Source organism: Myotis myotis, unplaced genomic scaffold (genome assembly GCF_014108235.1).
Source record: "Myotis myotis isolate mMyoMyo1 unplaced genomic scaffold, mMyoMyo1.p scaffold_m19_p_1, whole genome shotgun sequence".
NCBI classification, from domain to species: Eukaryota; Metazoa; Chordata; class Mammalia; order Chiroptera; family Vespertilionidae; genus Myotis; species Myotis myotis.
Window position 1 is genome coordinate 23,982,405 of NW_023416313.1, and position 16,260 is coordinate 23,998,664.

Below are 16,260 nucleotides of genomic sequence, written 5' to 3' on the forward strand. Positions count from 1 at the left end.
ACGCTCTCAAAGGTAGACACGCTTAACGATTAAGTTGTCCATTTGGGAGCAGAATATAGTAAAACATTTGCTGTGTACATGGACGGGATTTCTTACCGATGTCATCACCAAGCACTACAACCACAGCGTTCGTGTAGGTCAGTGGTTCTCAACCTGGGCTGCACATTAGAATCACCTGGGAATCTTTTTAAAATCCTGATTTCTGGGCCTCATCCTCCGGAAATTCTGTTTCTTTGTTATGGGGTGGGGCCACAACATTAGTAACAAAGAAACAGAATTTCTGGAAGATGAGGCCCAGAAATCAGGATTTTAAAAAGATTCCCAGGTGATTCTAATGTGCAGCCCAGGTTGAGAACCACTGGTGTGGGTTATACTGAAAAGGTCAAGCAGCCATGGACAAGACAGGGCCAGCTTCTAGGACCCTCTGAAGGGTCCCATTGGACATATGTTCACCATTTACATGCTATATGGCCTCGAACAAGCTATGTAACCTTCCTGAAACTCAGTGTCTCACCTGCAAAGTGGCGACAGTGACACATATTTCCAAGGGCTATTGTGAGGATCAAGTTAGATCATATATGTAAAAACATATATGACAGTGCCTGGCACACAGAACCGCTCAAAAATGCTAGCTGTGAGTATGATTTAAAGTGCTAACACAATGCCAGGAAAATAATAAAGATGCAATAGGTGTAACTCTTATTTATAGTTGCCCCCGGTGTCACCCACACGCCGACTATAGTAACGTGCATTCATTCCGCCAAGTCTCGGAAGTGCTTTGTGCCCAGGTGTGTCACGGACCTTTAATCAGAGCTTGAACACCAGCACCCAACGCTTCAGCCTCGGGGCTCAGGGCAAAATTATTCTAAGCTTTTGCAAACTGTCATTTAAATACCATCTCCTGCATTAGCCCCACGTAGTGACCTGATGTGCCTCCAGTTTAATGAGCTTCACGCTCATTGCATCAAAATAGAAGAATCAATTATACTAAAGCCTAGAGAGAGGCCTATTGCAAAGAGACGTTGGAGAGTTATGTGTTTGAGCATTTGTGTGTTTCTCTAAAGTCACAGAGGCTGACGGCCTTGTCTTGGGGTTAATAATGAAGAAGCGAAGACTACAGTTAGTATTCTGGACTCAGGATGAGCTAGTGTAACAGTCACCATCAGAGCCAGGCTATTCTCTTCCATTTCTTTTTTTTTAATATTTTAAAATATTTTTATTGGTTTCAGAGAGGAAGGGAGAGGTATAGAAACATCAATGATGAGAGAGGATCATCAGTCGGCTGCCTCCTGCATGCCCCCTACTGGGGATCAAGCCCCCAACCCAGGCATGTGCCCGGGAATTGAACATGAACTCTTGATTCATAGGTCGATGCTCAACCACGGAGCCACTCTGGCAGACTCTCTTCAGTTTCTTGATGCCTGAGGTAGACTTTGTTCCTATTAGGGGTTCATTCAGAAAAGATAAAAAAGAGATCCCAAATTCCCTGTAACATCGGAGAAATATTGTTGCCAGTGCAAGATAAGGCAGTTATTGCTTTCTCAACTAGTGCTATTTCTTGGAGAGGAAGTTTGATTCAATATTGTTAAATAGAAAACGGTGTGTCCCAGTCCCGTGTAGAGCTTCAGTAAATTGAGATTTTTTTTTAATACGACAAAAAATACTAAAGTTCTAAATAGCATGCTTATGAAATGTCTCTCCTTAAGTCACAGAACCCTGTAATCTCCTGTTTAGTATGTCCATTTTCCCAAAGGGCATCTCCAGGTTATCAAACCACACTTAATTTTAATTAATTTAATATAGAAATGTCATTCGAACACTTGAAAAAGAACCGGGAGGGAAGAATAGCAGGGTTGTCATTAAATCAATCTTATTATGATGGAGTGTTACAACTTATAGGGGGCGGGGGCGGCCGGTGAGCAGACAATCCAAGAGCAAAACTCGAGAAGAAAGGAGAACATTTTCATCAAATCCTTTCTTGGAACCACTTCCTAACACTTAAATAATTTATTTGATAGTCTCCGGATACGCTGTCATTGTTAGATAAATTTAATATCAGGCTCCCTTGCATTGACTAATGTTAGCTTATGATCTGCCTGTTTGTTTCTCCAGCAGAATATAATTTTATCACACTGCCATAGATCTCTAATTGAGTCTACCACTGTTGTGAAGAGATTTTAAAAGCCCATTTTCTATTTTCATTGCCTTGGTGAAGGTCTTTTCACCATATACACAGAACAAGAGTTGCAGGAATAAGTATCCTTTGTTGCAACGCTTTTTTATCATCTGTTTTTTCCACTTCCATTTTCCCCTGTGATTCTTTTCCTAACATATTTGGCAGCAGCATTGGTGGATGTTCCTGTTTTACAGAATGAATGCACATTTAAAAGCAGGGCTGCACCAAGTACTTGTCTTCTACATTAGTGTTGATTACTCCCAAATATTTTTAATCTCCTTATGTTATATCTTTGTAGCACATAACAATATAGCTACATAAAACTTCAGAGATTTATAAAACATCTGTTATAGTATCTGGTCCTTGCAACACTATGAAAGAGTGTGGTTTTATTTTCCTAAGTTTGCAGAGGAGGGTTTGGAAGCTAAGAAGCCCTTTGACGGGCCACACGTCACAGACCCACCAGGTGCTGGGGCCGGGCTAGAACCATACCTTCCAGTCTCAGTGCAGGGCTCCTCCTGCCCTGTCACTCTGCCTCCTGCGGAATGAGACGAACGGGCAGTTTGGGGATGAGACCTGGTTGGTGCTCAGCTGTGCCCCTGTCCCTCTTAGTCTGCCTACCTAGAGAGGATGACCCAGACCTCCACCCAGTGGAGAGGGAATCTCAGCTTTGAATGAAATATCTCTCTCTCCCTCCATGTTTCTTTCTCCCTCTCCTTTCCCCCTTTTACCCACCCCCAAACTCTCCTTTGTGCATGCGTAATCCTTTCTCATTCTTTTTTTTTTTAATCCTCACCAGAGGATATTTTTCTATTGCTTTTTGTGGATAGAATGGAAGTGGGGGAGGGGGGGAGAGAGAGAGAAAAACATTGATGTGAGAGTGATACATCAATTGGTTGCCTCCTGCATGCACCCTGACCGGGGAATGAACCTGCAACCCAGGTACATGTCCTTGACAGGGAATCAAACCCGAGACCCTCTAACCACTGAGAACCCCAGCCAGGGCTGCCTTCTCACTCTTGAAGACTCAGATCAGACATGAGCTCCTCCATCGAGACTACTTTGATGTGCTCAGCACCGTGGCTCTGTGGACATGAAAAGGCTCTGCGTGTCATCAGACTTGCAATGCTAGGCATAATAGTACTCTAAGTCATAAATACAGTGTTGGTGCAGGCCACTCGGGCCTGGGAAAGGTCATTCATTTGTTCATCAGTCATTCTTTCAGCAAATAGCTACTGACCACCCATAGCTACAAATGAGACGGTTAAGTCCCTCCCCGCCCTCCCCTTACAACCTGGTGGCACCCCAGCGAGTGCTGTGAGACTCTGGCAGCCCCCACCCAGCAGCAGCCTGCTGCCTCACTGCCATGTCATAAGTGGGCAACACTCATCTTTGCTGGCAGCTGGAGGGCAGGTTGTGGAGGGCAGGGGGCGGGGGGGGGCAGAGCTGCCACATTCAAAAAGATGAAAAATAAGTCACGCTTCTTACTTGTGTCATTTTCTAGTTCTAGGCTCGGAGGAAAAGGGAGAAGAATTTGCGAGGATGCTTACAGAGCTTCTCTTTGAATTACACGTTGCGGCCACGCCTGACAAACTCAATAAGGTCAGCACCATCTGTCTGAGTTTTTGTCTTTTAGAAGAAGGTCCCAGTTATCAAATTCCAGAGCTCCACCTGAAATGGAAAAAACCCACACCCCATATGACACATGGGTGGAGGGAGGTCTGAGGTCGGAAATTAAGACTCAGGGCAGCTACATAATGAAATGCAATGGTAGAGCACATGCAGGACCTGCGTTTTAGATGCAGCATCAGTAGTAATTACCTTATGACCTTGAACAAGTCACTTCTCAAAATAGAATTGTATGTCGGAGCAGAGGTTACCTTCAGCATAGGGCAGAGACGAGGGTTCCAGAATCACCAAGGGGCTGTTTCAAACGCCATCTCCCCTCCCCCACTAGAGTGGCAGGCCAGAATTAGGCAGAGAGAAGCACATCGGCCAGGGGGCCCCGTGCCCTTTCCTGCCTGGAATGCTGGTGCCACGTCCTGTCTCAGGATGTTCAAGCTGCTACAGTCAGGGTTCCCCTCATAGTGCAAGGTCTTGCTGCAGAGTTTCTTAACGAGGGCACTTAAAACTGTGTCATCTTCCCTACCGTCTCCCTTTTTGTTTTCCTGTTCTTCTCTTTAGCCCCCAGTAGTTGCAACAGGCCCTCCTTTATTCAGGAGGGTGAGGAAAGAGCAGCATGAGGCAGTGAGGGGGAGAGATGAGTAATTTCTTTATCTCCGAGAGAGTTCACTGATTCTGGCAGGTCAGTGACTTGAGCACAATGGGAAATTGCCTCATTCATCTCAGAGCAGCTCCTGCCACTGGCCGGAGAGTGTGCGGTCTCCAGGGCCTCCCGGTTTCTGTAGTTACATAGTCAGGTAAACCTGGGTCCCTGAAAGAGGACACGCCAAGGATAGTGTTATTGGGTTTTGTCTCCCCAAATCTTCTTACCATTAACTCGCCATTCAACACTCTGACATATTAAACTTTGACATGGACACTTTAGGATGAGAAGTAGTTTAGCCTAAGCTCAGATACAACTTGCACTTAAGCAAATGGCTTAAACTTTAATGGTAAAAGCTCCCTTTCTAAATGCAAGAACTAAGAGAGGGAAGGTGGTTGATGCTTGTTCAATTTAACCATCATTTCTTAGGCACTCCTGTGAAATTCAGCTAGTCACAGCGCAATGCCAGGTCTTTCCAACAGCCCTTTCCTCCTCCCCCCGAGGTCAGGAGACCTGGCACAGCCAGAGCAGAGCCATCTTTCATCTCTCCAGCGCGATGCACTATCAGATTCATGAGACATAGCGGACGAGGACATTTGCTTTAGTAATGACCCTGGCTAAATGTCTAACCTATATATTTAAAAAGTCCTGTGATTCTTTTATCGTTGGTCACGAAAAGTGAAAAATATACTATCACTGAGTACCATTTTAGAGCGCTTTTTAAAACATCCTTCACCCTCAGTGGATATCAGTCATTGAAGTTGGTACAATAGCCATAAATTAAGTAAGTCATCCAGAAATCCAGATAGGAAATTCCCATTTTTATAAAATGTAAGTTCCCAGAATGACTAATTTTAGGAAAAAAAATGAAATTTTCCTCTATATTTGAACAGAAATATAGCTCATTGTGCAGCAGTCATAGTGCAGGCTGCATGGAGCCCTGTGAAAACAGAACATCGATGAAGAACATACTTGTCACAGTGGCAGGTACACAGAACCTGTGACAGTTACCCTTCTGAGTAGAAAATGATACTGCACTAAGGTACCAATAGTGAGATCAAAAGTTATATGTTGAATCCTTTGGTAGGCCAATTTTCGTTTGTCTGTTTGTTTTCAGCCTACGTTGGAAATTTGCCCTCAAATATGACAATAAATCTCTCTCTATTGCTAAATAAATAAATAAATAAATAAATAAATAAATAAAACATCTTTCGCCCTGTACAGGGCTCTCCATGCTTTCTTTCTATTCTGTCCCCTTTTCCTATGTTATAGTCACCCAAAAGCAACAACAAGATGTTTGTAAGGAGCATAAGGAATTGCCCCATCATTGTTTAAATGTACAGAGAAGCAGCCTTGAAGGTTTAGGGCAAATTGATCATAGTCTGGAGAATGGAATATCTTAGTCTCCTATTTGCACAATAAATGTCTCGCTTTGGCTGGGGCCTTCGCAGGCCATGAAGAAAGCTCACGACTGGGTGGAAGAAGACCAAACTGTGGTGCCGGTAGACGTGGCAGAAGAGACAGAGGAGAACACTAAGAAGGAAGAAAATGAAGAGAAACCTGAAAGCCCTGAAGAGGGCGAAAAGCAAGAAAGGAGAACTAAGACAGTTGAGGTAAATTTATTTTAGATTGTCTGCCTAAAGAGCAGTAATATTATGCTAATTTTATTACCGGCCTAATTTTAAGTGAGAAAAAGCCATTTCACTTTTGTTATGGAAATATGAGTATTAGTATAATAAACACCGAAATTTCTCAACTCCAAGATAATTCCTGACTTAGCATAGGCATTGTAATTTTCTCCGTAGCTCTACAATTATAATTTACAGAGGGTGCGGGGGGGGGGGGTGGGGGGGGAGGGAATGATCTTTAAGGACATAGTTGATTTAGCTTAAGAGTGAAATTCCATCCTGTATGCAAATCTGTAACCATAAAATGCCTCTATGCCCCATAACTAATGAGGTAGTTGAAGCTTTTTCCAAAAAAAATTTTTATTAGCACAGTTTTTATTCTGTAGTTTAATAAATATAGATGTGTATAATTTATATCCTGCCTGTGTTTAAAAATGAGTTCATGATCACTTCATCTTACATTGGATTTGAATTTTAGAAAAAGTAATTTTTAAAATTAGATCACGCTGAGAAAAATGTCCATTGAGGTCTATTCATTTAACTGCCCTTTTACAAGCCTTCTTGAGTGCCTGCCTGTAGAGTACCCGACATTGGAGGGACAGAGCTGTGACTAAGACTTGCCATGTCCATGGGAACTGGACAGCACTTCCATTTTAGGGCAGATTTCCACTCAGAAAAGTCTTAGACATGCCCATTAATCTTTGGGTAAACTGTTTCCATTCATATTTGGGTTCTTTTTTAAAAAATTATATGTGCATATATATTTTTTAATATTGCAGTGTGTATTTTTTTAAAAGCATCTGCTCAGTTGTTAATTTTCTTACTTGCATTCACTTATTTCAGGAAGTATACATGCTGTCCATTGAAAGTCTGGCAGAAGTCACAGCACGCTGTATCGAGCAGCTTCACAAAGTAGCAGAATTAATTCTTCATGGACAAGAAGAGGAGAAATCAGCTCAGGACCAAGCAAAAGTGCTGATAAAGTAAATGTTATTTTAAACGCTTATTTTTCCAATTTTATATACATGTGCCATTCAAACACACACACACACATACACACACACACACACACACACACCCTAGGTACTAAAGATTCCCATTTCAAATCAACTAATTCCAGTTTTTATGGTCATCTTAAGGAATAAGGACTCTCTTAAGAAGTGAGCCATGTCAGCAAGGATATAATAGTTAACTAGATATTTCAGGAATTATTTATGAAGAGATTTAAGAGAAGACACCTTAAATAATTCAGAGCTAAGTAAGTACTAGTATTTATTTTAATAGATCCAAGTCTTAGAAGTATGAACCTTTAAGGGTAATTACACAACATACCACACAGATATTGAGAGGACACCTTAATGTGACTTCTGAGCAAGCTTCATAAAAATATGCGCACACACACCCACTGTTCCTAGGGACTTATGCCAGCTCTTCGTATTCTGAATTCTGGCAATGGCAGTTGCTAATGTAAGTCAGTTCACTGGACTGCATGCATGCGTATATGTGCTGTTATATGTTATGTTCTTCAAAAATTAGAAGTTACTATCAGTTAATCTAGTGAAATAAAAATGTATATATGTAACTCTGTATACAATAAAATAATTGGTATAGAGTGTTCATTAATATAGTTGGTATGGAGTGGAAAAATAAGATATTAACTTTTATGCACATGACTCTGTGTTGTGTGCTAGAAAATTAGCACAAGTCCAAAGACAACTTCATTATTATACAGACACAGAAGACAAAATAAGAGCCTCCAAAAAATATTAGGTGCACATACACACATATCTCACCTCACTCATTCACCTCGCTAGCTGACTAGTCTTTGCTTATTACTGCATTTGGCATTGTAGGTCGGGGAACAAATTTTCCAACAAGTCAATATTAGTGGCATTTTTCCTCATTTGTGAAGTTTTGTCATCTAGTCTAGATTTTCATATTTAAACACATGAAAAATCAAAGCTATTATAAGAACTGTATAATCCTGCCCTTCATATGCCTAGAAAAGAATATTACTCCAATGTGTGGAAGGAAGAGGAAATGGCAAAATAGGAGAAGTTAACATTGATGAAAACACCTAAGGACTATTGCATATTTGCTGCACTAACTTGGAAGAGGAGGGCTGACTCTGAGCTGTCCCTGAGTATGGGTAGCAGGACCTTACTTTTAGCTTCTTTCTGATTCCCAGTCCTGCTGGTCCCATCCTTACCAAGCTCACAGCAAAGAATAATCAGACTTCACATTTGTGTGTAATAAGTGCCTCTCCACCCACCTACCAAGAACACAGACAGAATGGCTCTGGGCCATCTCCTAGCTTTACTCCTGACCCTTTCGGAAGAGCAGTTTGGGGTAGAGGGATGGATGAATGTTGCTCAATAAACCTGAATACATAGCTTAGACAAGGACCCCTACTTCTCAACACAAAGCTTACTTCCTTCTACTCAATGCACTAGATCTTTTCTGAGCTTTGAGTTACTGTTTTTCTAATAGGATTTTAATCACGATTCATGAAGGTCACATATGTTATTTTTAAAAAATCAGACAATACCGACATTGTTAGGTAATTAGACTGTTTTCCGTTTTTGTCATCATCTGTAACGTTCTGACACATTCCTTTAGTTAAATATTTGTGCCCATCTCGTGTTACTTTCTTGGGGTAAAGTCTTAGAAGTGGAATGGCTGGAATAAACTTGGAGTTTTGATGTAAGTCTTAAAAACATCTTCTACAGAATCATCTGAGACACCTGAGTTTGAATCCCAGCTCTGTCATTTACTACTGCTTGTCCTGAGCAAGTTACTTAAACTTCTTAAACATCAGTTTTTTCATCTATAAAATGGGAATAATAATGTAACCAATCAGGTCACTATGAGGGTTAAATGAGTTTATTTATACAAAAGTACTTAACTTAGTACCTCAATGAATGTTCATTATTATTTTTAAATGACCAAAAAGCTGGAGAAACTTGGTAAGAGTGTTAAATGCCTCTGCATGTGAGGCCTGAGACTGGTGTTCTTCTGCATGTGGTTTTGATTCATGTGGCCTGAATGGATTAGATGATTATTCTTAATTAGCATGCAAAGAAACCCAGGATTAGATTCAACAGTGCTTGTGAATCATGGAAGATTATTGAGAAAAACATTTCTACAGAGCATCTTCAAACTTGTGTGACATTCTTTTAAGTGGAATATGGTATTAAGATCAGTAATTGTCTTCATGGTTAAATTATTTTACTTTTTAAAAAAAAATCCTCAAACCACTTTTTTTTTAAAATTTCAGATTAACTACTGCAATGTGCAATGAAGTGGCCTCCTTATCAAAGAAGTTTACAAATTCCTTGACCACAGTTGGGGTAAGATTGTAATGCTGATTCTTTTTTCCCCTCTTTAAGGGAGAGGGTTCTATGAGGAAGAGTGGAAGATTCAGGGCCGACTGTGATGGCTCCACACACAGAAGCTCTGCCGGGACGTTTACCAAAACTAGGCCAAGAGCACCTTCTCTAACAGGCAGCTCAGGGCCCTCATCGGACTGAGGTTTAGCCCTGACACTGCCTCCTCAGATTTTGAGACGTTGGGTGGGCTTTCAAACCACTCTGAGCCTCATTTTCTTTTTTCTTTTTTTAAAATATATTTTTATTGATTTCAGAGAGTAAGGGAGAGGGAAAGAGAAATAGAAACATCAATGATGAGAATCACTGATCGGCTGCCTCCTGCACGCCTCCCTACTGGAGATCGAGCCCAAAACCCGGGCATGTGCCCTTGACTGGAATTGAACCTGGGACCCTTCAGTTCACAGGCCGTCGCTCTATCCACTGAGCCAAACCAGCAAGGGCTGGGCCTCATTTTCTTTATCTGTTTTTTTAAAAGAAGTCAAGCAAACCTTCCTTCCGTTACTTAATATCTGAAGTATATAATTCAAGAATAATTAACTGAATATTTTCATTCACTGTTGTCTTCAGAGCCTATTGATAAGCACCCAAAATGAAAAGTTTCCTTGCTTATTGTTACACTTCAACTTTAACCAAAAGAAATACATTTACCAATTTGGCATGTGTTTCTCTTCTGAAGGTAACAACTTGGAAAGGCTTGTATTCGTTTGAAGGTATAGCTTCTGGTTATTTTCTTTTTTCAAAATATTTTTATTGATTTCAGAGAGGAAGGGAGAGAGATAAAAACATCAATGATGAGAAAGAATCATCGATTGGCTTCCTCCTGCACAGCCAGCCCCCACTGAGGATCGAGCCTGCAACCCCGGCATTTACCCTGACCAGGAATCGAACCATGACCACCTGGTTCATAGGTCAATGCTCAACCTCTGAGCCATGCCAGCCAGGCTGGTTCTTTTCTTTAGAAATTAGTCATGGCCCTAACCGGTTTGGCTCAGTGGATAGAGCTTTGGCCTGCAGACTGAAGGGTCCCAGGTTCGATTCCGGCTAAGGGCATGTACCTTGGTTGCGGGCACATCCTCAGTAGGAGGCGTGCAGAGGCAGCTGATCGATGTTTCTCTCTCATCGATGTTTCTAACTCTCTATCCCTCTCCCATCCTCTCTGTGAAAAATCAATAAAATATATTTTTTTAAAAAAAGAAAGAAATTAGTCACGGTATGTAACCCCACCTTAGTGGGACCAGAGAAGACAAGTGGAAAATACTTATTTTCAGCCTTTGTACTTCCTCTTTTAAAGCCCTGGATGCCAAGGTGGATGATTCTTTCCATGAGAAACAGCAGATTTTACTTCCTAGGGCTGTAACAGGTACCACAAACTGGGTGGCTTAACAACAGAAGTGGATTGTCTCACGGTGCTGGAGGCCAAAAGTCCGAGATCAAGGCCATGCTTGCTCAGAACATCTTGCCTCCTCCAGCTTCTGGGAGCCACAGGCATTCTTTGGCTTGTGGCAGCATAGCTCTACCTATTTCTCTGTCTTCACATTGTCCTCCCTCAGTGAATAGCTATGTCCAAACCTCCCTCTTCTTATAAGGACACTAGTCATATTGGATGAAGGAAGGACCTCATCATAACTGATGACATCTGCAGTGACCTGATCTCCAAACAAGGTCACGTTCTGATGGACTGGAGCAGTGGTTCTCAACCTTCTGGCCCTTTAAATGCAGTTCCTCATGTTGTGACCCAACCATAAAATTAGTTTCGTTGCTACTTCATAACTGTAATGCTGCTACTGTTATGAATCGTAATGTAAATATCTGATATGCAGGATGGTCTTAGACAACCCTCGTGAAAGGGTCGTTCGACCGCCAAAGGGGTCGAGACCCACAGGTTGAGAACTGCTGGACTGGAGGGTAGGACTGTAACATCTTAGGAAGGGACACAATTCGATTCTTAACGGAGTAACAGAAACAAGCTCTAAATAATTTAGACAGAAAGGGACTTTATTAGAGGCAGTGGAGAAATGTGAACAGCTTTGGGGGCCCAGTGCCAGAGCTCACATACCCTCTCTCTCAAGTGTTGCCACAATGGGACTCAACTACCCAGTTCCCAGTTCTCTCCCTTTAAATGCTGGGTTCCCGGGGGGAGAAGGTTTGAAAGGCTCAACAGCCTGAGTCAGATACCCATCTTGGAATCACCAGTAGTGACTGGGGACAGTCATAGCCTGCGTGTAGACCTACCTGGCTGCTAGGGTGCACCTCCCTCCCCCCAACCCCAGGCCAATGGCAGTTCTCAACACGGTGGAAATGGCTATGGACCTGTCAGGAGACGTGTGTCACCCACACTTCTGTAAGTGATTCAGTTAATAACGCTATACACCACTTATTGGTCCAGCTGTCAAGGAATCTGGTTTGCTTCTCCTAGTTTGTAAGACATCAGCTTTTATATTTGTCTCATTCTAAGCCATCAGCAATAGAGCTTCACTGTATACAGGCAGAGTAAAGGGGGAGGTGGAAGTTCATTGATATGATAGGCTCGATAAAATGCATGTATGTGCTCAGTGTTTCTAAGTTAACGGACACCCATGGACTTCAGTGTAACTGCTAGGTTTACAGAGAGATGGAAGGTCTTACACAGGATGGGCTGGCCTCAGTGGCTCAGCTTCCCAAGGCTCTACTGTACCCTCTTCTCACTCCCCACAGTTTACTAGGTGAGACACTGAGCCCCAAAGAAGTGCACTGACTCACCCAAGCCTTGCAATTGGTCCCTCAACTTCCAGTTGTCTGCTCCTCAGACACATCAGACAGACAGACAGACAGATAGCTGATTCTCTGTGGTTATCTAGTGATGAGGACATATATATATATATATATATATATATATATATATATATATGCCTGCATGGGTGTGTGTTGTATGTTTTATACAGTTCATGGTAAACATTAATTGATTTGCTTTAGTGGGTACTATTCACAGTAGTTTCCGGTTCCTTTTAACACAGTATATTCCAGCGCAGTGCTTCTCAAACCTGAATGTATAAGCAGGTCACCTGGCGATCTTGTTAGAATGCAGATTCCGATTCAGTGGGTCTGGCATGAAGGCCGAGGCTCTGCATTTCTAACAGCTCCCAGGTGATGACAAGGTTCCTGACCCACCGTAAAGATCAGCAGACAGGTGTTGTACTTGAGCTCACATCTGTATGTAAAGTTGACCCTTGAAAACAGGTTTGAACTGCGTAGGTCTACTTATGCGGGTTGTTTTCTCAATAAATACTGTAAATGTATTTTTTTATGATTTTCTTAATGATACTTTCTCTTCTTTGTATATAATACATATGCAAATATGTGTTAATTGACTCTTTTGTTATCAGTAAGGCTTCTTGTCAACAGTAGGCTATTACTAGTTAAGTTTTGGGAGCATCAAAAGTTATCCACAGATTTTCAACCATGCAGGGTCTTGGTGTCCCTAACCCCAAGTTGTTCAAAGGTCAACTGTACATACAGAAATGTGTACAAATGTGTGCACAGAATCAGAAACACACAGTTGTTATATGGGAGAAAGAAAAAGCTAAGTCTAAATAGAGCTCTCTGAAATGCCATCTCGCCACAAAATCCGTCTCATCCGATGCTGTGATGAATCATCCGCATCAAGCATTGTTTCTGTTCTCCAAAACAGCCATTATTCATAACTTGAAGTTAATGAGAGTATATTGCTCTCTAGACTCTATTAAAATTGCTTGCACATCTCATTGATTCTGAAAATCAATGTCATTTTGATTATATTTTAGAGATTTATTGATAATCAAGTAAACATGAAAGCAAATACCATAATGGATTTTCTGGTTACTTACTAAAATGACTGGGCTTCTAAAGGTTTTTTTTTCCATCAAGACTTCATTATGGTTTCCCAGTAGAGTAATGTCAATGAAAGTAGGCTGCTCTGGGACGATGTATTTCATTTATATTCTCCTGTTTACCATAAAGTCTCCTGGGTACAGTAAGGAAAAGCAGTCTATTAAAATTGCCCCCTCTCTTTCCAGTCCCTTTAATTGTTTATTGCCTAAGAGTAGACTGAACATGTTAGACAGAGAAGACTGTTGATGGATAGACCAACAGTGGAGATCATGATGACGATGCTGACACTAGCTCTCATTTTTTGAATACCTGCTTTATATCAGGCTCTGTATCCTGTGCCTTACAGAATAGTCATGGTTTGCAAACCGGGATCTGCAGACCTATTTGCAAGTTATAGTTAAGATTGTTTTAATTTTGCTGCTAATCTGAAAGACACACTCTATAACCAAATACCCAAGTTTTGCACTGAAAGAAAGGAACAGAGAGAGAATGAGAGAGAGAGAGAGAGAGAGAGAGAGAGAGAGAGAGAGAGAGAGAGAGATTGAAAAATTTTAATTGAAAAGAACTGATCTCATGGGAAGAAAATTAGTATAATAAAAAATTTAATATGAAAAAAAAGAAAGGAAGGAAGGAAGGGAAGGGAAGAAAAGAAAAGAGAAAAGAGACTAATGACCAGGGTTGGGACTAAGATAGGCAAGTAAGATTCTTAACTCACTTGAAAATTTTCAGGGGACTCCCTCCAAAAAAGACACAGAAACAACTTCAATCATCTAGACAAATATTTTAATGCAACATTTTTTAAAAAAATCAAAATGAATACAAAACAATTTTAAGTAAAGACAGGCTCCAGCCCTGCACTGCTACACCCAGCCTCACTCCCCTCACTAATCCCAGGCCTGCTACAAGTCTTCAACAGTTAACACAGGTCTGCGTTTCGGTTTCTAGCTGTGTGACCTCACACAAGTTACTCAACCTTCCTGATTGCCATTTCATCTCAAATGAGGATTGTCATGGCACCTACCTAGGGTTTCTGTCAGAACTCAATGAGGTCATCCAGGGGAAGCAGCAAAGAAGAAGCTTGGTCTAGAGTAAGCTTTCCACCGCTCCTCTCCTTCCTCCCTGAGAGATCCCTCAACAAAGCCAGTGTCTGACATTTTGTGGCACGCCTGGCAGTATGAGCACCTAATCTGTCCGTTTCCTTCTTTTCATTCCATAGAGCGACAAGAAGGCCGAGGTCCTTAACCCCATGATCAATAGTGTATTGTTAGAGGTAAGTGGCCCCGGAGAGAAAGTGCTTCTGAATCAAAGCAAATGTTAGCGCTACATTTTTTTTTCCCCAGGCAGCAAGTGTTACTGCAATTCCAAATCTTATCATCAACGGTCTTCTTTTGAGTACATTTGTGGAGCTCAGCCAGCTGTAAACCCGAGGGTGAAGCAGCAATACATGATTCTCAAGAATTCCTGATTATGAAGAGAAATGCACAGCTTGCACGTTATTCCTGCTGCTGTGTCCTCCGGCTGAAGCAGCTTTCTGTGGCCCGGTTTGACTCCAGATCTGACTCTGTGGTTATTGGCTGCAGGGAGGGATGCTTGCTCAATGGTGATTTTCATAAAAATGGGCACTTCCCTTCATTCATAATAATCTTTGGTTTATTGGGTCTGAGCTCCAGACGGGCAAAATGGCACGTAGACAATTTAGCCTCTGCCTGGTCAGTGACCCAGAGGCGCCTTCCTCTGCAGCCACTCGCTCCGTGGCCCGTCCACGCACCAGGACGCTGTCGCAGAAACAGGAAGCTGCCCTGGCACCTCTGTGTCTTTGCCAGACACAGGGACGTACGAGAGGCTCGGGAACATTCTTCAGTCATGAGGCGCTGTGTTCTACCTGTGGTTGTGGGGGAGAACCTTCCCTTAGGGGCTACACACTAAGAAACAGACATATCTGTAGCCACAGGCACCGCGCTGAAGCCATAAGGTGCTACCAAGTTACGTTTAAACATGGGCAATGCATATACCGTCGTTTTTTGCAGGTGTCAATTGCAAATTTTGGAAATTACAGAACATCAAAGGAGGGAGGGCTACCTATATATGTATAGCAATATTTTTAGGAGTCATGCCTTACTATTCAGGAAAACAACCAAAGTGCCACAAAAAGTACCGATGTGGTGGCACCGAGTGTCGTTGTATAAGACACAGCCACACATGGGATGGAGTCAAGGGACAAAGAGTGTAGCGGCAGGTTCTGCGGGCGGGGCGGGTGTCGGGGCGGGTGTCGGGGCGGGGGGGGGGGGGGGGAGAAGGGAGGGACAGACACAGTTAAGAAGAAACCCAAGCTATCAGAGGCAGAATGTGGAACAGGGAAATCTCTCCCCTGGCCACCCAGAGGGCATTAGCAGAGTAATTGACCATGTCAGTCATGGAGACTATGAGGTCAAATATTTATTCATTCTCCCAGTGGGAGTTTTCTCGTGTTTTAGTCATCTGACACTTGAAATGGCCTCTCCCTCTGATGCTGTATGTATGGCAGAGAACGTGGCAGCAGCATCAAACACCAAACCAGGAAGAAGGTACCAGCGTGCATGGGAGGATGCTAGCATTCAAAGTTTGCCACGAATAATGGCACACTATTTCCAGTTAGCTTTGTGCAGGCCATTCTTGTTTACACATCTGCAGGTTGGACAAACTGGATTCCCCTGCCTGCTGTGATTTTATGTTATTTCAGGACCGTGGGGTCGATCTGGGAAGAGGATAGTTAAGACTGGACATGGGTCATGAATATACGCACATTGATGTGCCCTCAAAATCTATGGGAATGGCTTTTCTCATTTTGAGTGAATTCTTCTCTCTGTTAGTATAGATCAGTGGTCAGCAAACCGCGGCTCGCGAGCCACATGCGGCTTTTTGGCCCCTTGAGTGTGGCTCTTCCACAAAATACCACGTGTGGGCGCACGTACAGTG

General features: G+C 42.4%; 1 protein-coding gene across 3 annotated transcripts in view; it reads left to right on the top strand.

Moving 5' to 3' along the window:
• Nucleotides 1-16,260, top strand: part of FAM114A1 (family with sequence similarity 114 member A1) — a 58,956-nt gene that overhangs the window by 40,650 nt on the left and 2,046 nt on the right. For all 3 annotated transcript variants that reach the window (XM_036331382.1, XM_036331401.1, XM_036331392.1), the window contains 5 exons: nt 3,681-3,778; nt 5,894-6,055; nt 6,914-7,053; nt 9,348-9,420; nt 14,522-14,575. In XM_036331382.1, coding sequence (XP_036187275.1) covers nt 3,681-3,778; nt 5,894-6,055; nt 6,914-7,053; nt 9,348-9,420; nt 14,522-14,575 — 527 coding nt within the window. The remainder of the gene's footprint in view (nt 1-3,680; nt 3,779-5,893; nt 6,056-6,913; nt 7,054-9,347; nt 9,421-14,521; nt 14,576-16,260) is intronic.